A 27,909-nucleotide genomic window follows, 5' to 3' on the forward strand; every position below is an offset into this window, starting at 1 on the left:
TATAATTTAGTATAATTAGGTTGTTTTTTGTGAATAGACTTACGGTATGATCCAACACTAAATGAAATGCATGGAATTGCTATTATTGTTGACATATTGAGGACTTGCCACCCTAAATTACTTCTAAAGCGTTATACAAACTCTGTTGTTGTTTTGCACTTTCCTGTAAGCATAGTACAGGATGAAAAAATTACATAAGATGGCTACTTTTCAGACACACACGTAACATGGTTTAGATTGGTAAAGGTAGAGTATTGTTTTCCACTCACTCTTAACATTTATACAAATATTTTGAAGGACGTCATGTGTAAACAATCAAATACAATTTCAGGTAGAAGCTTCAATTGGATTCACGTTTACAATGTGGTTCTAAACAAGCATAATGAAGTACACATAAGTTGGTTGCGTTAAGCCTTCAACTATGCTGCTGCATCTTCATCTAACAAAAGGCACGAGGAAGTAATGTGCCGAAAGTAGCTGCAAAAAGACTTTAGTTAAAAACTGATAATAATTATTCAGACAAATTAAAAATAACTAACTTATCACTTTGTCTAATTTACCTGTATTTTTGTGTATTTTTTGAAGTCATTTGTTAGTTAAACTTATTTCTAAAATCAAAGGACAAGTAATCAAATAGCTATTTCTTTTAAACAATTATCATTATGTTGAACTAAACAATTGGTAAATAGTTTTTATGGTTAATGATTACCTTCCAGATAAATATATAGAAGGATTGTACCGAATCTTTACTTCCCAAATCTACAGATTTGGCATTGTACCAGAGAATTGAAGCCAGAACAGCATATCCCAGACCCTATCACATTGGCACCAAACAAATTATGAACATTGCTACACAATTTAAACAAGTTAATTTCCCAGTGTTGTTGGCCCAATATCCACCTTAGGCTCCAATGTTCTTGTATTCACATCAGTTGAGAGGATTTTCTCTCTCTCTCTCTCTCTATATATATTTATCGAAGGTACAATCTCTCGTTGGATAAGAAATGTTCCTATCAGATTCAACTTTCTAGAAATGGTATTTCAGATAAAGGAAAAAAAAAGAATACTTAGAATAACAAAATTTTATTGATATTGGTGGGAAAGATGTGTGACAAAAGATGAAATACTTTTTTTTTTTTGCAAGGCCAAAAAGAATGAATAAATAGTAGCATTAGGGATGCTACAACCCAAGTACAAAAAAGAGCTAAACAAGAGAAAGAGAAAGAAAAGCATATAAGAGCAACTCCAATGCTTAGGCTCTTATTTGGGCTTTTATACACTATTCAGCACTATTCTACACTATTCATGTGCCACGTCAGACTTAAGAGCCTGCTAAGAGCCTGAAGCAGATTTTGCTCCAATGCATGGGCTCTTAAATTACTATTACAAGGGTCCCACTGTGTCCCACCATACAACATTAAATAATGATATTTATTTTCACCTAATTTAGATTTAAAATTTAATAGTATATCAATACTTCAACTAGAAATTAATTTAATTATTACTTATACTAATTTAATTTTACTAAAATTTTAAAAAAAGTACATTGTATTGAATTATAGAAATAAAAGAGAGCCAAACTTGAGAATTATGAACATTGCCATCGGTGTGAGGCGGTTGGTTTTGAGGTGGATATGAAGACATTTGGTATTGAGAATTTTGAAAATTGCCACCGGGGTGATGCGGTTGGTTTTGAGGTGGATATGGAGACATTTGGTGTTGAGAATTTTGAAAATTGCCACCCGGGTGATGCGATTGGTTTTGAGGTGGATATGGAGACATTTGGTGTTGAGAAATTTGAAAATTGCCTCGGGTGTGACGCGCTTGGTTGTGAGGAGGAAATGACGGCGTAGGTCGAAACACCTGTGAAGGTTGGTTTCCTTGTTGTAACACCGGCGGAGGTTGAGAACTTTCATTGGTGGGAAGTGTTTGATCGTCCAACAAATCATAGTATTGTTGATAATGTTGGTGATCCATTTTGAATTTGGTTTGAATCTTTGGACAAGAGAGAACTTGTGGGAGTAAAAATTGATGTGTAAAATGATGAAGTGCACACTATATATAATGTATAAAAACTGAAAATGGGAGAGAAACGGTCTGATAACCGGCCAAACCGGTCAGACAACCTAAAACGGTAAAAAAACCGGCTCCAGCCGGTCAAAACCGGTCTGAAACCGGTCCACAACGGGAGGGTGACCTGCCCAACCGGTCACCCTATATATAAACCCATTTCAGCCCCAAACATTAACCCTAGCCGTTTCTCCCCCTTCTCTTCTTCTTCTTCTCCCCTCTTCTCTTCCTCGAAACCCTTCTTCCTCTCCCCTCTTCTCTTCTTCTTCTTCTCCCCTCTTCTCTTCCTCTTCTCTTCTTCTTCTTCTTCTCCCCTCTTCTCTTCTTCTCCCCTGCCTCCTCGAAACCCTCTTCTCTTCTTCTCCCCTCTTCTCTTCTTCTTCTTCTCCCCTCTTCTCTTCTTCTCCCCTCTTCTCTTCTCTGTTTCTACCTGCAACCTCACTGCAACCCCACCAAAACCCACCTCACTGCAACCTCACCACCACTGAAACCCAACCCACCGAAACGCAACCCACCTCACCGCCTCAAACACCCACCACCACAGCCAAAATCCACCTCACCGCCTCCAAACACCCACCACAATCGACTGACCACCACCCAAATCGGAGCCACCAGATCAGATCAGGGGAAAGGAAGCCACTTTTCGCACATGCAAGTCTCCAGATCATCTCCCTTTCAAGCAGATCGGACATGCAAGGCTCTGAGATTTTTTTTTTCCTATGTAAATATCAGTTGCAGTGTAAAAGTTCCATTGATTATCATTCAGTTTGATTTTGGTTGTAAAGTTTGGATTTTTTTTTAAAAAAAAATTGATTTTGGTTATGTTCTTGTGTTAGTTTATTTCAATTCTGTTGTTCTTCCTTCTTCCCTTCACCGTTTCTTCCCTCTGAAAGTAGTTGATGAGGAGCATGTGAGAGAAGATAATAATTTTTTAATGTAAGAGCCCATAAAGCAAGAGCTCTTGCAGAAGAGCCTCTGCACTGTAGCTAAGAGCTTGGAGGCTCTCTCCAATGCAGGAAAAAAATAAGAGCCGGCTCTTAGCAACTCCAGCTGGGCTAAGAGCCCAGCGTTGGAGTTGCTCTTAACAAGGCTAGTAGGACATCTGACAGGTCCAACATAGCCAAGTACAGCGAAAGAGAGACATAAGTCAAGGACAAAGGCCAGAAAACCAGTAAACTAAAAACCAGCTACATCAGCTCAAAGGAGACAGAAAAGATTAAGATTGCCAAGTGAATCCTAACCCCAAACACACACTTGGGTTCCAATTCCATGCATAAGAAGAATAAGAAAAGTCCTTTTTTTTGCAATGAAGCTACTTCCAAGCTTTGAATTTTGCCAATTCCACAACTGTCTCTGAGCTAATGTTCCTTGCATTAAAAACTACTTCATTTCTGTGTGTCCAGATTGCCCAAATAACAGCAAGCCACACTGACCACCAACCCGAGCCTGTGCTTTGAAGAATGACATAACCATGTTGCTCAAAATGGCTTCTTGCATCTTTTGCTTGAACTGTAATCACTCCCAGCCAGCTGTAAATCTTGATCCAAACCTCCCACGCGAATTCGCAAGTGAACAAGAGATGATTCATGCTCTCAACATGATCCTGGCAGAACACGCAATAGCTATTTTCTCCTGAATGGATTATTCCTCTTTTAGCTAAATTATCCTTGGTCTGAATTCTGTCTAGCAGCACTTTCCAGGCAAAAGCTTGGACATTAGAGGGGGCTGCTAATTTCCATATTTTTTCAAACACAGTACAGTCTTGAGTCAAGTTATGCCTCATTTGAATATCATATGCCGATTTTACAGTGAAGCTACTATCTGCAGTTCCCTCCCAGTACCAGGAGTCTTTAGTTCCTCTTTTCAGTATTGAGGCATTAATAATTTTCTCCAAGTCTTGCAGTAGCAACTTCTCCCATTCAAATAACAATCTTCGCCACTTAAGAGTCCACTTCCACTGGTTATTTTCCCACTCTCCCATATCTACTATCAAGTTATGCTGCTGAGTAGAAATGTCAAACAACCTTCGAAACTTACACTTTAGAGGCCCCTCATCCTGCACCCATTTCTCTGTCCAGAAATAAGTTGCATCCCCGCATCCCACCCTCTTCCTGATATTCGATTCAAACCACTCCCCTTCTCCTCCACAAACTTCTTTTACGTCCCTCCACCACATCGAATCCCCACTCTCCCTAGCTATCCCCTGATTCTGGTTAACCTCCCCGTATCTCGCAACCAAAACTCTCCTCCATAGCCCACTTTGTCCTTTTATAAGTCGCCAACGCCACTTAGACATTAAAGAACGATTAAACACCTCTATGTCCTTAATCCCTAAACCCCCTTCCGATTTTGGACGACACACGTTATCCCATCTCACCCAAGCAACTCTCCTTACTCCCTCATCACTCCCCCACAGAAAGTTTTTCATAATTTGATTGCAAAGGAAAGAGACGCCCTTAGGCATTTTAAAGAAAAAGAGGAAGAAAAGTGGGATTGCCGATAGAACACTTCTAATCAAACAAATCTTACCTCCAAAAGATAATGCCCTGTTCTTCCAAGAGGAAAGTTTCCTTCTCAGCTTCGAAATCAAAGGGTCCCAAGTTGCCTTCTTTCTTGGGTTCGCTCCCACCGGAATCCCAAGGTACACAAAAGGAGTCTCTGTGATTTTACAATTCAGCATGCTAGCAAAACGGTTGAGGTTTTCCCTACACATAGAAACTCCTACCAGTTTGCTCTTTGAGAAATTAATCTTGAGGCCGGACATCAACTCAAAACACCTCAACATACTCTTTATGACCAGCACATTTTGTAGTGAAGGTTCTCCCAAAAACAAGGTGTCATCAGCGAATTGTAAGAGAGAAACTTCTACCCCTTTTTCCCCCACCTTAAACCCTCTAAACAAATTGTTTTTAGTTGCTTCCCGCATCATCCCTGAGAGACCTTCAGCCACCATAAGAAACAAGAAAGGGGCCAGGGGGTCACCCTGCCTAAGTCCTCTCTCCATAAGGAATTCCTCCGTCGGGCTCCCATTAACCAGCACTGAAATGGAAGCTGTCTCGATGCAGCCTTTCATCCAACTGATCCATTTCGCACAGAAACCCAGCCTCTTCAACATATACCATAGGAATTCTCTATTCACTGAATCGTACGCTTTCTCAAAATCCACTTTGAAGATCAAGCAAGCTCTCTTTGACCTTTTAGCCTCGTCCAAAACTTCATTAGCTACCAGAACAGAATCCAGCAATTGTCTACCCTCTATAAAAGCTGATTGGTTGTCATCAATGATGCGTCCCATCACCTTTCGTAGACGGATTGCAAGCAACTTTGATACTATCTTGTACATGCTACCAATAAGTGAGATGGGCCTGAAATCCGACAAGCCGGAGGGGTTGTCAACCTTAGGAATGAGGGAGATAAATGAGGCATTCCCTCCCTTTGGCCAAACCCCATTCCTGTGGAAATCCTCTACAACTCTCATAATATCAGCCTTTAAGACATGCCAGAACGATTTTAGGAAATGAAAATTGAAGCCATCCGGCCCCGGGCTCCTATCCCCTTCACAACTCCACACTGCATTTCTCACCTCTTCCATATCAACTTAGCCGTGAGCAAAGCATTAGCCTCCTCTGAGATTGTTCTGAAAAAAACCCCTTCAAGAAACAATTGGGGCCTAGGAGCTTTTTGAAACTTTGATTGAAAAAAGCTCTTAACTTGACCTTTTACCACTATGGGGTCCTCTACCCACTCTCCATCTACCATTAGACCCCTAAGAGCATTAACTCTTCTCTTCCAGTTCACTAAGTTATGGAAGTATTTTGTGTTTGAGTCCCCTTCCTTTATCCACTTGTCTCTTGACTTTTGAAAGAGAATAGAATCGTTGAGTCTAGCCACCTTCCAAAATTCATTTATCAGATCACCCCTTCGGACTAGTTCCTCTTCAATTAGATCCCCCTCTTCCGCCTTTAGTTCCAACACATTGATGCTCTTCACCAATTCTTTACATTTTCTGTCCAAGTCCCCCACTTTCTCCTTGTTCCATTGTTTCAACTCATGTTTTAGTAACTTCAGTTTTTCTTTAAAAACAAAAGCTCCCCACCCTTTAATGGAGAGTTTGGACCAAGAAGAAACAAAACTCTCCAAAAGAGGGATCGAGCAACCAACAATTCCTAGTCTTGAAAGGTTTAGGACCCCAATCCACGTGAGAGCACTTCAAGACTAAGGGACAGTGGTCCGAGACATCCCTTTGAAGGACATATTGAGCACACTCAGGCCAGGTCAAGCTCCAGGGATAAGACACCAAAAATCTGTCTAGACGACTACTTGCCTTACCGTTAGGTCTCGTCCAAGTGAATTTCCGCCCCACCACTGGAATATCATCCAGCTCCATAGCGTCAATGAACCCATTGAACTCCTCCATTTCACTAGCTCCTGACACTTCCTCACCACAGATCCCCCTTCTCTCCTCTACCCTTCTCACAGAATTGAAGTCTCCTGCAAGGCACCAAGGTAAATCGACATACCTCCTTCTCAACTCTCTCAAATTTTCCCAGAGCTTTCTCTTCTCACCCAACACACATGGTCTGTACACATTTACAATAACACTATCCACTTCCTTCCATTTACCTCGGAGACAGAGAAAACCCTCCCCCGGCACACACTCCTCTAGACTAAAAATACTAGCTTTCCACACACATAGTAATCCTCCTGCTCGCTCCCTTGCTGGCACAATCCTCCACTCCATATCATTACCCCCCCAAAAAGATGCACATGTGAATCTACTTACTGCTTCAGCTTTCGTTTCTTGTAAAAGAAGCATATCCACCTCTTCAGAAAGAACCAAGTTCCTAAGGGTCCTTTTTTTTATTCTCCCCCTAGTCCTCTGATATTGAAGCAGAGAATCTTCATGGAAAAACCGTAGAGTCCCCTGCTTTTGCTGTCGCTGGCGAGATAATGCGATGTGCCTCATCTCGTCTTTCTAACTCTATCAGCTGCCTCACAATTTCATCCTCATCACCAGCACAATTTACCCCCAATTGCTTCCCTAGGGCCCACAGTCTAGATGCTTCTTCCTTATCATTCTTTAACCATAACAGTTTATTACAATTTCTAATTCCAGAATCAGTAATAGAATTGCTAAAGGAGTGCAATAATTGACGGACCTCAAGTCTTTGAGATGCACTTAAAGAGGAATTTGGATGCTGGCTTTCACCACTCTCCGCCACCCCTTTATTGCTGATCTTCACTTGTCTGGATTCACCACCTGCGAACGGAGAAGGGGCACTCTCCACTACCATAACCTTGTCAGAACCCATCACCTCGTCGTGAGACTTTGAGCTGGGAGAGAGTCTCACCGGACTTCGATGCTCATAGGATGAAGAGTCGTTGTTGTCAAAGTGATTCTCGTTAGAGGCAGTAGCAGAACGAGATTGACCTTCCCCAACAACAGAAACAGCATTTGGGTACAATTGGGAGTCCTCTCGTAGTGCAATGAGGCCCAGCTCTTCAACAGATAGCTTAATATTCTCACTGGGCTCCGCCACAAACACATTTGGGCCTAAACCCGATAAAGGTCCAGTAGTCCAGTCAACACCCAATTGAATTAGATCCACCGCCACGGTTTCATGCACCAACGACTGCTCTTTACTTAGGGGACAGGTTGACTTAGAGCTCGCACGGGAACCCACCTCGACAAGAGCAAAGTCAGAACAGAGAAAATTTGAATCTTTGTCCTGCTCTATTTGTCTCCCATTGACCAGCAAACCTGAGTCTCTCTCCTCTGCTCCTTTTACTGGCACACTTTGTTTTGACTCCAAAGGTAGCCTTTTCTCCATTAATGCTTCCCCCCCTTTTCTGCATGATTCTAAAAATAGCAACGAGGGATCGACACCTAACTTCGACGCGCCGGTGGACCTTTCCCCTTCTTCTTCCGCTGTCGTTTCTACATCAAATTTGTCATCACCACCTTGATCGTCTAAGCTTTGGCTATCAGTGTATCTATCATCAGACCAGATAGACGATTCTGAGTCCCTTCCCGATTCCAAGTCCAGAAGACAACCACAGGACAAGCCTAAGCTTGCTGGTGCCTCCTCAACCAGACGAATATTGTAAATCTTGCCATTCCATTCCATCTTCACCTGCTGAGATATGAAATCCGGGGAAGAAGTCCTAACCCGAAGACGAGCAGCTTCTAGAATTGAGAAGGTGGACGTGGCTTCATCCAGATCTACCAGGTCTCCAATCTTAGAGGTCAGAAATTCAAAACATTTCTTGTTCCAGAGGTGGAGAGGAACACCCTCACATCTCACCCAGGCCAGTCTCCTTTCCGGAACAATAAGAGGATTCCAAGGAATAACTTCTTCAAAGATCTCCTCCATCCACTTGTGTTTCCTATTGAGAATTGCTCCCAGATCAGCATTAATATCCCCTGATAAAAGTACTAAGTTATCACCCATGTACCTGACTTTTATTGCCTCAAAGCCCTCCAAGAAGAAGCTCTCCTCTGTGTTTTTGATTTTCTCTACATCTCTTAACTTCCCCACAAAGCTCTTTTGCAGCCACTGTTCCACAGCTCCCTCATAGAGGAAACGTTCCACTTTGGGGTTCGAGAGCAAGTCCTTCTTCCTCCACATCTTCGTTCCTTTCTCAAATGGAGGAGGTTCAACATTCAAGGGTTTACGTCCTCCAAGCAAGGCTTGCTTAAAAGAGTGCTTCCTGGAGGGACATGGAACCTCTTTCTTTGTATCACATAGCTTGTTCTTCTCCCTTGATCCTGCGTCTGGTTCCCTCAGTTTCACTGCGTCCGCATAGGTCACGTTTCTTCTTCTCTGTTTTAGTTCCCTGCCTTCATGACGGTTCCTTTCTGGAAAAAACATCTCCTTTGTTGTAACCTGGGTTTTTGAAACCTTAGCAAAGCGTGGGCGATTAACATGAAGCTTCATCTTTCCCATGACTACTTGGTCCAGCTTTCTTTCCAAGTGATCAACGTCCGAGACTTCCACAAAGCGAGCAAAAGCAAACCTTCTGCCATCCTTGTTTCTCTTTTGAGGCATGAAAATCTCCCACACCCTTCCCCATTTTTGAAACTCGAACCACAGGTCCTTTTCCTTAGCCGACTCGGGGAAATTAGTAACGAAGAAGGAAATCACATCCTTCCTCCCACCGTAACGCCTTCGGTCACCACCTCGTTCCTTTTCTCTCACCCACTCTCTCTCTCTCTCATTAGAGCTAATTTCTAATATACTAAGAAGATAATCCAAGTTCTAATTAATTAAAGAAATAATTAATGATATATAAGAAAATAAGATGACCAATCATGCGAAATAATATAAGTCAGTCAAAATTAGTTATTAAGATAAAAAAATACTATAATTTATGTGTTATATATTTTAACACTTGTTATCAAAATCGCACCTCGTTCTCGCGTATAAATAAAAAAAAACTCCTTAAGTGGAAGAAGAATATAATTATAAGTATAATCATCTTACCGTTATAACTTTACTCCACAAATAAGAAGATGTTGCTGCCGTAAATAGGGCGACTCCAAAAGCCATTTTGAAAAGTGTAACACTAAGCCAGAATGCCTGAGAAAGATTAGTTAGGAAAGTACATTGATATACAAGAAAGAAGAACCAAATATGCTTGGATGTTTCACTTGAAGGACATACCTGTTTTGTACCGAAACGTGTTGAAAAAGAATTGATACCAAATGCTTTATCTCCTTCCATGTCAGGTATGTCCTATTTATATAAATCCAAAAGGCTTACACTCTATATTGATTTTGAACCAAAAGTTTGACAATAAAAATAAATATATGTTTTGAGAAACTGTAGTTTACCTTGCACAATGATATACCTACAAAGTAGAGGCTCGTGAATGCAATTACAGAAATCAATGGTCTCCAAAAGATAGTCATCCTCTTGAACACAAAAGTCTGGACATTATAACATGAGTTAGCTAAAAAAAAGTATTTGGATTTCTCAGGAAGATATCTTTGTTGAATGAAAATTTATAACATATTAGACTGACATTAGCAAAAACTACGATAGTTAAAAGTTAAAATGCACTAGTTCCTTTTATGACATTCGACTTATCAGAAAATGGAAGGGGAATTGGAAAATATTGCATTTCTAGGAATATGTGGTGAAAATATATTAGTGTATACAGATGATGGTATTAGCCGATAGCTCGTGACTTACATGTACTCCATACAGACTAGTACTATTTGTAAGCTTACTATCTTCATTTCAATATTTTTTTTGTAGTTTTAGATTTTTCTTTCTTTAAAACTTTTTGCTGTTTTAGAAATTCAAAACACGCTGTATTTTAAATTAAAAGTGTGTCCACCATTAGTGTTACCCATATTTAATAATTTTTCAGAATTAACCAATAAAATTTCGGCTTAATTCCTCTTTACATCCCTCATGTTTCACGATTGTACAATTTTGGTCCCCTTATTTTAAAACGAGCAATTTTAATCCCCAACGTTTGTACCGTGAGCAATTTTGGTCCAACCGTTAATTTTCTAACAGCAGAGGCTGACATGGCTTTTATTAATTGAGCTGGCATTGTTAATTATTTCCAACTCATTATTTTTTTTTTCAGAAAAACTAAATACCACTTAAGAAGCATGTGCAAGTCACGTGAGGAAGCAAAGTGAAACTGAATTGGGGATAAATTCATCTGCTAATTGAACCCTAAAATTGCAATCGAAGGAATACTGCAGAGGAACAAAGTGGAAGCAATTGAAGTGGGAAAGAAAGAAATGAAGGTTGTTCCCATGGCACCCGAAAGCTCCATTTCGCCATCGACCTCCATGTGTGATGGACCTGTTTATTTGCGGTTGTGGTGTTCAATCACCCTTGATTACGCCGTGGTCGAAGGAAAATCCAGGAAGAAGGTTCTACGGCTGTGTGATTGGATTTCAAATCCGAGTTGTTTGGATTACCTCTGATTACCTCCTTGATTGAGCTTCTATGCTGCATTGGATGTCTCTTGTCTGGAAATTGAAAAATCAGAGTTGTTTCAGGCTGCTGTCTTCTCCTCATTTTGAAGGCCTGTGTATTTTTATGGGGCTGGAGTCGAATTATGTTCCTAATGTATCCACTGCTCTACTAATGATTTCTGCACTGGTTTATTTTTCTGCACTGGTTTATTTCTCTGCACTGGTCTCATTGTTCTACTGCTGAATTCTGCATTGGTTTACTGTTTTCTGCACTGGGTTTTTTTGCACTGGCAGCGAGGTTTTATGGTTCAGCATCTATGCCACTTCAAGTTGATAATTTGGCACTTCATTGTGGTGGCCTCTTTCTTGTTTCTGGCCTGTTTTTGAATTCTGCATTGGTTTACTGTTTCTGGCATCCAAGCGAACACGGTATTAGGGTTGGGAATTTAGGGATTTTGATTTATATTCCTTGTCATCTGATCTAATCCAAAGCAAACTGATCCAAGGGTTGGGAAATTTTTAGTTTTTTAGTTTTAATCTGGGTATTATGATTATTTTTTTTGGAAAAAAAAAGAATGACTTGGAAATACAATAAGAGTGCCAGCTCAATTAATGAAAGCCAGGTCAACTCTGCCGTTAAAAAATTAACGGTTGGACCAAAATTGCTCACGGCACAAACATTGGGGATTAAAATTGCTCGTTTTAAAATAAGGGGACCAAAATTGCACAATCGTGAAACATGAGGGATGTAAAGAGGAATTAAGCCTAAAATTTCTCAATCTTATCACCTCTTGTTTACACATATCAATTATCATTACTCTTGTGCGAGTATTATTGTGAGTTAGTTGTGGGAAAATGGAAAAGAATAACTGACATATGTAAATATAAATAAGACTATTTTACCTAAATTATATTAAGAAGTGACTTCTTAAACTATGTACATAATTTTTTTTCGAAAGTGAAAGATAATATTGGATAAAATAAAGAAACAAGCAAAAGAGTCAACCACCTCGAGAAGGAGATGGCAACTCACCCTCTTCAAAAACCAGCAAAGGGGAAAGAGCAACAGACCTATCAAAAAATCTCTATACAACACCCTCACAAACACCCTATACATCAAAAGAAAACCCCAGACCAAACCCTTAAAAGGCCACTAAAGAGGAACAAAACCCCTCAAAAAAACCCCAAGAGAAAGCCAACCAAGCTAAAGCACAACACTCGCCTACCAAGAAACTCCTACCAAAAAAGGCCAGCCTTAAGAAGTTATGCGCGCCGAAATCTGGGTCGCTATCTGGTTCAAGGCAACGTCTTCGGGACAAGAGTACTCTAGGCCCAACCGTTTTACCATCAAAAGGGCACTCCTTGCCCTCGTCAGAATGCCTCGTGGTTATGAGAATTCGACTGGCAAAAGCATCAATTCCCTCCCGACTGAAGAGTCCTCTGCTTGCAAACTAGAAGAGGTTGAGACGTGTAATGGCTCAACTCTTTGCCTCTGTTTTCACCCTTCATGGGTCAAGGGTCGTGGAGCCCTTTAGGCAAAAAAAGGCAGCTGCCTAAGGCCCCCAAAAAAAAGGCCCATTTTTTTTTTGGTTAAAAATGACCCAAACGGCATAACAGTGATCATAAGCTCAGGTATCCAATAGATAGTATATGGAATTCTGGATTGAAAATAAAAAACAGATAACTAGGAATTGAAACGTTGTCACGTTGATTAAAAAAATGTTGGAAATTGCAAACATATTGAATGATTGATATATAATATATTAGATTTATTTGAAATACCTACCAGCAATAAAGACACATAGTGGACCAAAACAAAATAAATAAGATTCATTCCTCTTCCCTAAAAATTAGCCAATTAAAAAGGAAGTTAAATAATATATTTTTTGAAAATAAGTTACATCAATACCATCTCCTTTAAAACTATTCAATATCATCAATAATATAATTTAAAATATTTATTTATCTCAAAAAAAATTATCCTTAATTTATTCTAATTCTCTTAGTCTTTCACTCTCTCCTTGGTTTAGAGCACAGACGTTTACGCTCCCGCTACTCATCAATAATCCTTTTCTAAAATATATATTAGACTTTAGTGTTTGTTTTATTTATATTTCTTTAGTATTTTATTTAAATTTTATATTTTGATTCTTTGCAAATGTCAAATAGAAAGTTTTATATTATATAATATATTAAGTCTCTTTAAAATTCTTGTAAAAAACAAGGCCCTATTAAAATTTTCGCCTTAGGCCCCAAAATATCTTTACACGGCCCTGCATGGGTCAACCTCGGTGTCGAGCGCTCAACGTGTCCGGTCCTCAATCCCTAACTGTATGTCTATCAATCTCCTTGAGTTGGGCATTGCAAACTTGTTCCCTGGGCAGCACACTCGACCCCTCTTGTCCAGAAGAAGCACCAATCTCATACTCCCCAAAATTAAACCCTCCTTCAAAACCTCCATCCTCGCTGCCAGCTACAGAAGGTAAAGAGCATTGCAAAGGAGAAGATGTTGCAGGCGATTTCATCTCCTCCGAGCCAAGAGGCCAAGGCACAATCTCTGGAAAAAGGAATTCCATAGGAATTCTTTCCCCTGGGACAAATGCATGAACCAAACAACTCAACTCATCAAGAGAAGAAGAAATAAGACCCGAAAGCTTCCCCTCTAGAGTCTCCCTCCACTCAATCTGTTGACCTGAGAAACCTTCCACCCCGCCACCTCTGAACTTGGGTGGCTCAGCCTCCATTGCCCGCGATGCCTTTCCGTGAGTACCCTGAGAAACAGAGCAAACATCCTTTGGAAACCTGGCCAGTGCCACTGAAAGGGCCGCCCCACCAACCCTGAGGTCGTCAAGCATGGTGGTTGCTGCAACAGCTTGCTCGTCGGAGAAGAGTCGGACGATTCCGAAGCGGAAACACCTCCCTAACTCGCGTTTCCTTTGGACGAACACGTTCGAGATCCTCCCAAAAAGAGCAAACAGACCTCGAATGTGGTGGTACCCAAAGGCTTCCTCAATGCCATCAACGAAAAGAGTAGGCTTTCGTTGTCGCTCTCTGTCGTTGTTGCAAATCGAAACACCCACGCCGTTCTCTGTCTCCCGTTTTTCCTGAACTAGCAGAGCTTTGGTTCTCCATTTTTCTTGCCTCTTCACTCCCAGAAATGCGAATTTAAATTTGAAAAATCTCAATGTACATTATTTTAAATAACATTTTTTTAAAATGGAGGTAATGTTAACAAATTAGTTTGATGTTATAACCCTTTGTTAATAATGATAATTAGCTATAGGAGTAAACCTGGAAATGAATGAAAATTGTGATTGGAAGTATAAAAGCACTAAGAGAAACGAGGCACATTGCTGCGAGCACTGGATGTCTCTTCCATCTTAACAGGGGCACCTGAAAATTTCAAAGGACTATCACCATCAAAGAAACAATGTATACTATTTTTTTATCTAAACAAAATAAATCACAAATAATAGTAATTAAAATGCATCAATTAATTTCTTAATATTTAATATTCTTTTGAAATGTAAAATAATTAATTTAAACACAAACTTATGTTTTTAGGACCCGTTTGATGAACAAGATATATAAGCACACAAGATATAATAGTGTAATCATATTCAGCTCTAATATGTTGTTTGTTGCGTGTGCAGGATATGATAAATCAATCTTATCACTTATCCTATCATGTTCATTATGTGTAAAAGTTATCCTTAGAAGGGGAGCTGTGTGTTGTTACTTTTGGTTTTCTTGCATTTTGTCCAAAACAACCTGATGTCGAAGCAGATGCTATGACATCTGCCTATGTGTAGCACAGGACATCAGTCCATGACTTGGAGTGCTTATGTGTGCCCTGAAAATCTGGTGAAGATTTTATTGTGGTTACTTTCGGTTTAAGTAGTTGTATACTTGTTGTTTATTGTTGGTTGGTTTATTTGTTGAGGCAATCCATGATTGAGGATATGTCTCTATTGTGTTAATGGTGGTTAACTTGTAAACGCAATCATCATTTATGGAAGATTGTGTTTTGATTTGTTGCAGTTGGACTACTACTTCAGCCTCTGGAAACCCTAGTGTGGCTGCTGAAGCTTATATATGTGAAGACCTAAAACGTGAAGACGACTGAAGCTATTGAGAGAAATAGATCAAGTGTTTTAGGGTTGTTATTTTTTGTGTTATTCCTTGTGTTCATTGTGAACAAAGCTTGCTCATTGATTCTATAATGCAAGATTGTGTTATGTGTTCTTGAGTGTTAAAACTCTGATTGTTGTTGTTCTTACCAATCACTGTGGCAGTGGTTGAGAGAAAGTGAGAGAGGCTCACATACTTAGGTTGATATACTAAGTAGAAATACACTGGATAGATTAGGAAGAGAACTATGAGCTGTGGTGTTCATGAGTGTCTATAGTTCCTAAATCTTGAGATAGTGAATTTCATTTCTTTGGGCGCAAACCCTCCCGACGTAGGTGAAGTTTCACCGAACTGGGTTAACACCTTTGGTGTTGTGCTTTGTTTATTTTATGCTTTTATTGTTCACTGTTATTCGATTGTCAAAGCAATTGCCTAAGCATGTCATACGGGAACTAGAATTTCACTATGATTGAATTATCCAGACATGATAGTATAACAGTTTTTGATTCTTTTTTAGTATCGTAACCCTAAGTTTAATTATTTTTTCAATATTAATATTTAATTTAAATTATAATTATATTAATTAATAAATATACAAATATTAATTTTAGTATTAATTTTAGTAATATACTAATTTTATTATGAGTTAATGGTCAAATTAGTTCATGTCTTTGTAGCGAGTTTTGAATTTACTATCTCCACGGAAAATATTAAGCGATATCTTCCTAACATTTCATGTATTTTGGTATTAGTTCTTGTCGGAGGGCGGAGTTCTGACGAGCATGCCTAGTGGTCGGCTAGAGCTGCCACGTGTAATTTTTAATTCCACATCAATAAAATATAATTAAAAATTAAAAATTAAAAATCATCATTGATAACTAAATTAAATCACCTAACCTAATGACTAAATTAAACCATTCTTCAGGATAACCCTTTTATTATTTACTTCATACGTCCCTTATTATAAGTCACTTTTACCTAATTTTCTAGGATTAAGAAAGTAGTAGCCATACATTTGTAGTTCCTTTTAATAATTTTTCTAAATTAGCCTCTTTGAAAGTTGTACCTCCTTATTAATAAAAAGTGACTTATAATAGAGGACAAAGAGAGTATCAATTACTAGTTTTTATTGCTAAGTTAAAGTTATTTAGTTACTCATAAATTTAATTAAAAAATGAACTAATTTATTAATGGTGAAAATATTTAATTTACGCATATAAAATAATTAAATTATCAATATCCCTTTTCTACTACTTAGTTAAAGTTATTTTTTATTTTATTATAATAAAAATGAATAAAATTATTATTCGCTAACAGTGAAATAGACTACTCACTTATAAATATTAACTTATTAGTAGTAAATATAGACTAATTATATATTATCAGTTTCTATTATTTAAAATTATTTCTCTACTTATATAATAATTTATAATTTAAATATATAGTACTTTTGAAAAAAAAATAATTTTAATAGTATTTCGAAATTTAAATATTTTATTTTTATCACTTGTCACTACTAAGTTAAAACCAATTGATCAAATACATAGTTTTTACTTTTAATCCCTCAGGAAAAAATTAAAATATGCTAGTTAAGTTTTAGTTAATTTTAAAAGTACGGTCATATATAAAATATAAAAAAACTAAATTAAATAGAATAATCACTTTTTTAAACAAGTTATAATTTTAAAAAGATATTATGTCTTTTTTCTTCAATGAAAAATTTGATATATTTTTCTCTGTTTATATTATATTTTATCATTATCATGTTCACCTTAAACACTGTTTATATCATACTCTTATCTTATCCCGTCTTCATCCAACTTTCTATCTTATCCTACTCTTATCGTGTCCTAACCACCAAACGCACCGATTGTTTCTTAATTGGTATCATCGTGTCCGTCTCTATGCATGAGCCAGTGGTCTAGTACTTGGTTTCCACACCTTTTACTAAAAAAGTTAAAATGAAAATTTGGGGGGCCATGTTTTTTCAAACAACTTGGATGACGATGGTGCTATTTGGATTTTATGGTTTTATGAGGGTTTTCTCATGAAGGTTTTATCAATAAAATTACTTTCTTTTGCTGTAAAATGGAAGTTTAGATAAAATTCAAAAGAACTCACATTGGCTGAATAAACAAAGCCCACTATAGATTGTGCTAGAACACCCCAAATGAATGACCAAGAACCTATAATCCAGGCAAGCCAAAAACTCTGCAAAGGATATTAAAACAATAAGGCTTCTTTTACTCTATCAATGAAGCTTATCTTGAAAAATATCATTGCATAAAAAATGAATCTATATGGCACCATAATTAAAAATAATGCAACAATAATGACACCAGTTGTATATGATAATTCTCCAGATGCCAATGGAAGATATGGCTTGTTTATCTGCAATAAAACATGTAACACGAGTCAATAATAAGATAACCTATATATAATTTAATCATATATATATATATATTTATATTTGCATGTTTTCTCAACCACATCAAAATCATGGAGGTTTGATAAATTAAAATATAAAATAGATTTTGGTTGCAAAATCATGTAAGAATGCCATATTGTTGCTGCGAAGCAGATAATTTTGCATATACCTAACCTTTATATTTTTTGAAAGCATATCCAAAAAATGTAGAGAGAGAAACATGATTGAGAGGGAGAGCGAGCGGGAGAGGGTGTGGCGGTAGAATGAAGGGTGTAAAGACGTAATATCCTTCTTCTTCACTCACCTTCCTGAGTCGGTACATGAGAAGGATCTCTGGAAAGAATTACAGAGGTGATGAAGATGAGGGCTCTTTTGCGTGGTGAGCGTCAGACTCGTCTTATGTCTCAGGATCGGAGTTGGGAGGCGATCAAGAGAAACTAGGAGGTGGGAAAAACTTTGATCTTGCATTGGAGGTTGGTGGCGGCGCAATGTTGCATGGGATTAGGGTAAGCGTTGAACCCACTCGTGACACACATGTAGGGCACAAGCTGGACACTAGCGTGTTTCCTATAATGGGTTTGGTAGGAGGATCTGACAAGAAGGTGAGTGTTGTCACTTGTCAGGAACTGATATAAACGTTGAGAATGACCTGGTAAGTGTAAACCAAACCTGGTTGAAATGGACAGTTTTATTGGCTTACCTCAACGCACTATCAGAAAGAGAAACGAGATCTATGTTAGCTATGTTTAACAGGGGCGCAATCAGGAAGCTTGATCTAGTCGAGGTTGTCAGATAGGGTACGATGAATCCAAGGAAAAGACATCTTGAAAAAAGGTTTTCCTTCATATCAGCGAAAACACACACTATTTCTGTGCAAAGTGAGTACAACCTTGTCACTTTCAAACTTTGATATAGAGATTTTTCCTAACGGTGCAGCTAGGGTGGGGATTTCCACGAGCCTCCACAGGTTTCGAGCTTAACTCTCTACCCATTGGGTAAACGGTAAGTGACCGCTCTGACCTACCTGAGGAGGAGAGCTCCTCCACCATCTCCCCAGGAACGGCTTGTAAGACCAAGATTTGATCAGGTGGTACAACTCTATGTTTTGATTATAACAAGTTTATATTTGTGTATGAACAATTAGGGTACTCTAATGTTTGTCTGCTTAGTGTTTGACAAACAGGTTCTGATTCTGATTCAAAGACATATCCATCAGAAGTTTAAGACCCAAGAGTAACCAGTGAAATGCTTCTGCAATCACTACGTTCTTTTGAACGGTAGTAAATGCTTCAGATGTTCTGAAGATTAAAGCTCTGATGTGGGCTCTGAAGATTCGAGTGCTGAAGTTCTGAAGACCAGAAGTTCTGAGCGAACGGTCCAGAAGCTGAGACTTGAAGATTCTGAAGTCCAAGAGTAAGCTGGCTCTCAAGACCTAAGCGCTTCTAATTCTGAAGACCAGATGTTCAGAGTGAACGGTCCAGAAGCATAAGTTATGAAGGTCAGAGGATCCAAGCTTCCTAAAGAATCTAATCAATTGCTTCACAAGTTCCAACATGAAGCGTCGCCAAGATCAGAAGTCAACTAGGCTAAGACAATGTCATTGTCAATAGTACAAAAGCAGTGTACTATTCTGACCGCCTTACCTACGAGGTTCAGCCACAGCAGGTTCTGGAATTTCCAGAATTTCCCTCCAACGGATAGATTCTTTCAACGTATACAACACCTCACCTTAGAGTATAAAAAGGTTGAAGAGAGAAGAAATTGGCTAAGAAACTATTGTGCATTACAAGTAAAAACCTACAAGCGAATTCCTTAGCAATATTTCTTCATTGTTCTTATTGTGTTTATTCCTGCTTGTTTAGAAGTAACTCATTGTAAACCCAAACCTTCTACAATCTGTTTGTAGTTCCTTGAGAGACCAGTGAGGTCAGATTTCTTGAGAAGACTAAGACTTGTGTGTCGTAGTGTTGCTAGTTCTTAGATTTGTTAGTCATTGAGCAAAGTCTGCTAGTGCAGTTGTAACAATCTTTGATTAGTAGATTACCTTCATTCTACGAAGGAAGAAATCACCTTAACGGGTGGACTGGATTAGCTTGAGAGATTTATCAAGTGAACCAGGATAAAACACTTGTGTGCTTTTCTCATCTCTTTATCTCTTGCATTTTGTGTTCTTGAAACCGAGAAGATTTGTTAAAATCTTGAGGGAAAGTTTTTAAACGGAAAAGCCTATTCAAACCCCCCCTTCTAGTGTTTTTCATACTTTCATGGTTGCATATTCTAATTAAGCCCTCTGATTCTTGCACCATGATAAGTGTCTAATTTACCATGTTTTCATTTGTTAATGTGACACTTATCTTTTGTATTCATGAGAATTATCTTGCAAATTGACTCTCTTTTGATTAGAATGTGTTTAAATGGAGATCCAATCTCAATTTTTGTTGTAGGGACATGAATCTAGTGAAGAAATGAAGATTTGGTGAAAAGATAAAGAGTTTTGGAAGGTTTGGAAAAAATCAGCTGAGCCCTTTAAAAACCAGCTGAGCCCCTTTTATCCTGTCAGAAAAGGGCTGAGCGGCCAAGAAAGGGGATGAGCGTCTTCAAGGCGGTTAAAGAAAACCCATCCCTAAAGTAACAGGGAGCTGAGCGGCCAGAAAAGGGGCTGAGCGGTCGTGCCAGATTTGCCATTTAAAAGGAAAATTTAAATCAGAACAGAGGGGCAACTTACAGAACCAGAACTTGAAAAAGGAGAAAACCCACAAAGGAAGAGAGAAGAAAAAGGGAGATTGAGAGCTTTCGCACCCTCCGTCGAGCTGGGGACACGCCGACGACGGCACGGATCATCTCCATCTTCTCTATTCTCTTGTAAGCTTTAAGCTTCCATGAAAATGGATAGCTAAACCTCTTTGTGTTGGGATTGGATGTAGTCTTTTATCTTGAATGTATCCAACTTGATTCTCATCTATAAATTTCTATTCCTATGTGTTGATTTCAATGATCTTGTCTTGTTCTTCATGCTAGTTTTAGACTGATCAACTAAAGCTTGATTTTGGATTTTATTGAATGGTGGAAACTATTCCTTTGATTCTGAAATAGATAAGATCATCTAGTGAGCTTCAGTTTTAGGAATGAAATTGAAATCCATTAGTCAAGAAGCATCTAAGCTTAAAGCAACTTGTGTTCTAATTTACTCAAGGAATTGATTTTTGGAAAGTGGGGTGATAATCCTTTTTATGAGGGAACTGTGAAAATGATAACAAATGATGTGATGGAATCCAACATAGGAAGTGACTTATATGTGAAATCATAAGGATACTGAAAAGTTAATCGGCGAAATCCAATTCCAACTGTTTTCTCAACTTGTTCACAACTCATTTTATTACAGCTTTCTTTTAGTTTTGCAACTTAGTTTAAAACAACCAACCAAAACACTCCTTGAATTCATTGCTTAAGTATTTTCACTAAAGAACGGCGTTGTATTTCCAATTTCCTGAGGACGATAAAAACCCTTTACTATACTACGATTGAATCTTGAAAGGGATTTGAAAGTAGTTGTGGTAAAATCCTTTCAACACACCACCGTACCTGAGTAGTGTGAGGAACTCCGTGAGACGGCTTCAGAGTCCATAGAATCAAACCAATCCCACTTCGTGCGTTGAGGGATCTGACAGGCCTGTTCTCCGAGTCCATCTCAACCCAGATAGTTGTCTTCACCCATCAATGTTGGCGTCAACAAGTTGATTCTTAAAATTGGGCACTGACGAGATGATCAACATCTTAGCATAGTCTAACCGTATGCGATCTCTGGTTTCCTTGTCTAAGCATACAAAAGTTCTCATAGTTCCATCAATCAGAGATGCTGGAGAGATAAGTTCAAACATATCTCCCACAATTGTGTCTTTGATCGACATAAAGTTCTGTTCACTTTCCAAATTTGTAAATTCTAAAGCAACCTCCTTAGCATCCAAGGATCTAACCTTAATATTGTAGCCATTCTTTATAAGGGTCCTTTGAACATCATCAACGTTCAAAAAAGTAGGTTTTAATTACTCTTACGTTTATTGTCTTGATGGTTAGAAACCTTAGGGCACGAAACCCTAGATCTGAGATCTGAGAGGTTGAGGCCGTGCAAGAACAATATGTTTTTGAATATATGGCTTTAGACCAATCAAATATTGCTATCAATATTAATTATATTTTTTAAAAGGAATAAGAAAAGGCCTAAAAGACAAAAATTTTGTTATTAATTCATATTATTCATTTCTAAAAGTAAATTACTCATTTCTAACGGTAAATTTCGTACCTTGTCTATTTCAACATCAAACAATTGATTCACACCATTAACATAAATACTCATTGTTAGGTTAAGTACAAGAGCCTGAAACATTGCAAAAATAAAAGAGTATTAATGATGTTGAAAAAAAATTTAAATTAGTTATCCATGGAGAGACGTGCAACAATTGGGATCTCACCTTCAACACATTTGTAAAAAATAATGGAGATATGTCTGATAATTTCTCCACTGTAAGGAGAGATGTAGCAATTATGTTTGAGATCTGATAAAAGCAGCTAAAGTCATCCCTTTTAAGACATTCAAAATAATTCTATAGTCCACAAAATGGATCATACAAATGAATTAAATTAAGTATTAAGCATAACATGAGAACATTATTTCTAAGAGAATTTATAGAAAAACTTACAATGCCAACCATTGAGAACGGACGGGAGAACTTTTGGAATGCAACCAAGAAATTTTTGACAGAGTGCAAAACAGTTTTAGGATCACAAGCATTAGGTTCAGATTCAAAAGATGGTTCAGATGATGCTTTGACAATATATTTTCTGTTGCATTTTTTATTTGGAGAATCTCCTTCAATGCATTTGTAATGATTGTTCAAACTTGGCTCACCAAACTGCAAATTATATTTATTTTGAACTTTTCTTTTTTGCTGTGAAGCTTTTGGTGCATAAGAACCTGAAGCACAAAAGTTTGGATTTATCATCAGTGGCCATGCAGAAAAAAAAAATTCTTACTTTTGATAATTAACTTTGAAATTGAATTTTTGTGAAGTTTTTCTTTTTAATTGAGAAAACATATCCACTTTTCTTGTGAAAATAAGTTATCAAACGGCTATGAACCTCTGGAAGTGACATTCACAAATTTGGATATTTAATTAGAAGTATAATAATAAATAAAGCATTCAAATGAAGAGCAATTAACCTAAAATTAAATCTTATTAAAATTTTAGATAAATGACACATAAATGATTTTATATGATATTTTATCGAGTCCAAGAGTCAATTAATAAATTGGAATTTTGAAGAATATTTATGAATAATATTTTATTCTCACTTTAATTTCACTCAGCCTAAGAGTGAGATAAGAAGATAATAGAAATGAATGAGTGATATCATAAATAACATTATAGAAAATGCAAAGAGATATAAAAAAAATTGAGTGGAAAATGAGATGAAAAATAGTGAATAAATCATTACTTCTCATTTAGCATATTTGTTAAAGGTTAACTTAAGAAAGAAAGAAAGGATGTTGCAGAGAGAGGGGCAAAAAAGATTAATGCTATATTTGGCATGTTCAGCTAGCTTATAGCTTATTTAACTAGCTTAAAGCTTATTTGACTAGCTTAAAAGCTTTTTAAAAGTGTTTGGTAAGTGAGCTTATTTTAGTAGCTTAAGGCTATGTTTGGCATGTTTAGCTGATAAGCTAGCTGAAAGCTGAAAAGCTAGCTGAAAGCTTATAAGCTAGCTGATAGCTGAAAGCTGATAAGCTAGCTGAAAGCTGCTAGCTGAAAGCTGAAAAGCTACGTGATTGAAACAAAAGTGTTTGGTAGAACTAGCTGTTAAACAAGCTGAAATTGTAAAATGACATAAAAGGACATACTTGTATAATTATTTTTATATTTAACATTACTTTATTTTCACATTAATACCAATATGATATTAATATTAAAATTATTATCACTTTAAATATTTTTATTAGCTACAGTTATATATCATCTTAAAAATATAATATTTATTTTTATTAATATAATATTTATAATACTTGTGGTGCGTAGCGGTGTGACGGGAATGGTGGCGGAAACCGCATACGTAAGTGTGAGGGAAAAATAAGTTTAGTGTTTTTATAAATATATAAGGGTAATGGTAGAATTTTAATAAAATAATAAGGATAAAAATGAGAATAAATTTAATAAGCTATAAGCTTTAAGCTATAAGCTACCTGAGATAGCTTATAGCTTAAAGCTTTAAGCTACTAAAATAAGCTCCTTCACCAAACACTTTTGAAGAGCTTTTAAGCTAGTCAATTAAGCTTTAAGCTAGTCAAATAAGCTATAAGCTAGCTGAAATGGCATGCCAAAAAGCTATTTTTGGCATGCCATTTCAGCTAGCTTATAGCTTATTTGACTAGCTTAAAGCTTAATTGACTAGCTTAAAAGCTCTTCAAAAGTGTTTGGTGAAGGAGCTTATTTCAGTAGCTTAAAGCTTTAAGCTATAAGCTATCTCAGGTAGCTTAAAGCTTAAAGCTTATAGCTTATTAAATATATTCTCATTTTTATCCTTATTATTTTATCAAAATTTCACCTTTAGCCTTATATGTTTTTTATTAAACCTATTTACCTACTCATTTTCCGATGTACCAAAAAAAAATTTATTTACTTATCAGTTATCACACTTGTCTCATATGTACACCGTTCCCACATAGAAATAATTACTACTTTAGAATAAAATAAATAATTTTATATTACAAATTACAAATTATTTGTTTTATTCTATTTAATTTAATAAAAATATAGAAAATTAAATAAGTAAAAATTAATATTATATTTTTAAGATGATAAATAATTTGAGTGAAATTAAAATATTTATAATAATTTTAATATTAATATTAATATCATATAGGTATTAATGTGAAAATAAAGTAACGTTAAATATAAAAAGAATTATATAAGTGTGTCCTTTTGTAACCAAAAAAAAATACAAGTGTGTCCTTTTATGTCATTTTACAATTTCAGCTTGTTTTACAACTAGTTTTATCAAACACTTTTGTTCAAATTACGTAGCTTTTCAGCTATCAGCTTTCAGCTAGCTTTTCAGCTATCAGCTAGCTTTTCAGCTATCAGCTAGCTTATCAGCTAAACGTGTCAAATTAGCCTTAATCTATAAGCTAACTGAGGTAGATTATAGCCTAAAGCTTATTCGATTTATTCTCATTTTTATCAGTATCATTTTAATAAAACTCTACATTGCCCTTTTTAAATTTATAAAAACACTAAACTCTAATTTTTTTATTTTGAAATAAGTAATTTTCAATTGCCCATACAAAATTTTAAAAAATATTTTTTAATTAATTTAGAAAAATATAAGCTTACTTTAATGAATTAAAATATAAAGTTATTTGTTTTATTCAATTTAAATTAATGAAAATAAAATAAATTAAAAATTAATATTATATTTTTTAGATAATAAATAATTAAAATTAAAATTTTTAAAGTGGTAATTATTTTAATATCGTATATGTATTGATGTGTAAATCTGTAATGTTACAAAGAATAATATAAGTATGTCATTTTACAGTTTTAGCGTGTTCAACATTTAGTTTTACTAAACATTTTTTATGAGGTAGTTTTTTCATCTATCAGCTTTCAGTTTCCAGCTAGCTTATTACCTTTCATCTTTCAGCTAGCTTATAAGCTTTCTGCTATAGCTTATCAGTTAAGCTAGTTGAAAGCTGATAAGCTAGGTGAAAGTTGATAAACTAGCTGAAAGCTAAAAAGCTACGTGATTGGAACAAAAATGTTTGGTAAAACTAACTGTTGAACAAGCTGAAATTGTAAAATGACATAAAAGGACACACTTGTATAATTCTTTTTATATTTAACATTACTTTATTTTCACATTAAATAAGTAAAAATTAATATTATATTTTTAAGATAATAAATAACTTGAGTGAAATTAAAATATTTATAATAGTTTTAATATTAATATCATCTAGATATTAATGTGAAAATAAAGTAATGTTAAATATAAAAAAAAAATATACAGATATATCCTTTTATGTCATTTTACAATTTCAGCTTGTTCAACAACTAGTTTCACCAAACACTTTTGTTCCAATTACGTAGCTTTCCAGCTTTCAGCTATTAACTTTCAGTTAGCTTATCAGCTTTCAGCTTTCAGCTAGTTTATCAGCTAGACGTGCCAAACATAGCCAAAGCTACTGGAAAAAACTCTTCTCCCAAACACTTTTAGAGCTTTGAAGCTAGTCAAATAAGTTATAAGTTAGCTGAAATGACATGTCAAACATGGCTATGTTTGGCACGTTTAGCTTATAAGCTACCTGAAAGCTGAAAAGCTAGCTGAAAGCTGAAAGCTGATAAGCTAGCTGAAAGCTGATAGCTGATAGCTGAAAAGCTACGTAATTTGAACAAAAGTGTTTGGTAAAACTAGTCGTTGAACAAGCTGAAATTGTAAAATGACATAAAAAGACATAGTTGTATAATTTTTTTTATATTTAACATTACTTTATTTTCACATTAATACCTATATGATATTAATATTAAAATTATTATAAATATTTTAATTTCACTCAAATAATTTATCATCTTAAAAATATAATATTCATTTTTACTTATCTAATTTTCTATATTTTTATTAAATTAAATTAAATAAAATAAATAATTTGTAATATAAAATTATTTATTTTATTCTGAAGTAGTAATTATTTCTGTGCGGGAACGATGTAATATGAGACAAGTGTGATAACTGATAAATAAATAAGTTTTTTTCTTGGTACATCGGAAAATGAGTAGGTAAATAGGTTTAGTAAAAAACATATAAGGCTAAAGGTGAAATTTTGATAAAATAATAAGGATAAAAATGAGAATATATTTAATAAGCTATAAGCTTTAAGCTTTAAGCTTTAAGCTACCTGTGATAGCTTATAGCTTAAAGCTTTAAGCTACTGAAATAAGCTCATTCACCAAACATTTTTATAGAGCTTTTAAGCTAGTCAAATAAGCTTTAAGCTAGTCAAATAAGCTATAAGCTAGCTAAAATGACATGCCAAACATAGCCATAGCATAAGATAACTTCTGTTTCGTTTTTCCGCATCGCAAAAGATGGTGGACCTCCCTTCTTTTATAAGTCTTCGCAAATATGCGAAGATAGTTGATGCGTGTATCTTTTTTCATTGACTTTCCAGTTTGAGTTTTCAATCCTTTTTTTGATAAAGATACATAGCTTATGATTCGACCCTTATGATTATGAAACATCTATGGATCATTTAAAGAGTGACAATTAACTACTAGGATGACAATGGGTTAGAATATCATTTATCCAGGCTAGCACTTCAATTATTTCAGCAGGCCAGCTATGCCTATTCAAGTAAAACTTATTTTTTAAATAGAACAAGTATATTAAGCCGTCACCGAATGATAACTTAGGTGGTAAGAGTTGTGAGACATATGATTTAATGAAGGGAAAGACCGGGATCAATTCTTAAAGCTGTAATTTATCTTTCCAATTAAAAAAAAAACGTATCAAAGTTCAGTCTAGTCATGCTATAAGTGATTACTTCTTGACCAATGTCAATAGACCAAACATAGTGTTAAAGGTAATTGATCAACAGTACTCAACTAAGACCCTTTTGGTCAACGCCATTCCATTCTACAGATTGAGCCAACGCTACTCAATGAAGGATAAGGCATTTTAACACATAATACTATAATAGGCTTTGTTTGGTTGGAAGGAAGGAAAGAGGGAATGAAAGAAAATATAGAAACCGAGGAATGAATTTAGATTAAGGTGTAGTCTAAATTCACACCTCGAATTCTGTGTTTTCTTTCCTTCCCTCTTTCCCTCCCTCCAACCAAACAAAGAAGATGAATAGAAAAAAAAAAATTGAAAACTGAAATGGTAATAATAAAGGTTAGAGGAAAAGTGAAATATGTGAGACATACGTGCATAGTAAATCTTCTTATTGGCGCCATGTATGTGCGGCAAGAGACTTCCACCTTCAATATACCAATATGGTTTCTCTTACTAGAGTCAGAAAATTAATAATTTGCAATGAAAAGTTGGCTAATTACAAAATTAAGTAGTTGTACATGTAAAGTAGACTAATATTTTGAAGAAGAAAGTAATGGGTGGGAAAGAAAACATATAAATACCAGTGGTTACTGAAGATGCATGTGGAAAAGATCCAACCAGAAGCGACTCCATGATCTACACAGTACTGAACCCACCAACAACACTTGTGGCATGCAGTTCCTCTTCTTATGACTCATAATTTATAAACTAAATTTTACATCATTTTCATTAATTT

The 27,909-nt window shown here is 36.1% G+C and overlaps 1 protein-coding gene across 2 annotated transcripts; it reads right to left on the minus strand.

Annotated features, from left to right (window-relative positions):
• Positions 1-207: 207 nt before the first annotated feature.
• On the minus strand, positions 208-27,909 carry LOC130733162 (glycinol 4-dimethylallyltransferase-like). Of its 2 annotated transcripts, XM_057585263.1 has the most exons (13): positions 27,755-27,909; positions 27,545-27,598; positions 22,268-22,542; positions 22,040-22,123; positions 21,871-21,945; positions 17,450-17,533; positions 17,264-17,353; positions 14,303-14,404; positions 9,905-10,000; positions 9,735-9,806; positions 9,555-9,650; positions 710-814; positions 208-477 (listed from the first exon to the last, which is right to left on the minus strand). In XM_057585263.1, the coding sequence occupies exons 1-13, from the start codon at positions 27,804-27,806 to the stop codon at positions 436-438; spliced, it is 1,227 nt and encodes a 408-aa protein (XP_057441246.1). In that variant the 5' UTR covers positions 27,807-27,909; the 3' UTR covers positions 208-435. The 2 variants fall into 2 exon arrangements, with proteins under 2 accessions (XP_057441246.1, XP_057441247.1); XM_057585264.1 differs by lacking the exon at positions 17,450-17,533.

This window comes from Lotus japonicus, chromosome 1, assembly GCF_012489685.1.
Source record: "Lotus japonicus ecotype B-129 chromosome 1, LjGifu_v1.2".
NCBI classification, from domain to species: domain Eukaryota; kingdom Viridiplantae; phylum Streptophyta; class Magnoliopsida; order Fabales; family Fabaceae; genus Lotus; species Lotus japonicus.

What these genes read in the sequence shown, in the direction of transcription:
- LOC130733162 (XM_057585263.1), bottom strand. Translation starts at nt 27,806, where the DNA reads ATGGAGTCGCTTCTGGTTGGATCTTTTCCACATGCATCTTCAGTAACC. An exon ending in CGTTCTCAATGGTTGGCATT is followed by an intron (nt 22,124 to 22,267) that starts GTAAGTTTTTCT and finishes TGCTTTTATCAG; the next exon opens with ATCTCAAACATAATTGCTAC. An exon ending in TGTGGAGTAAAGTTATAACG is followed by an intron (nt 815 to 9,554) that starts GTAAGATGATTA and finishes CCAATGTGATAG; the next exon opens with GGTCTGGGATATGCTGTTCT.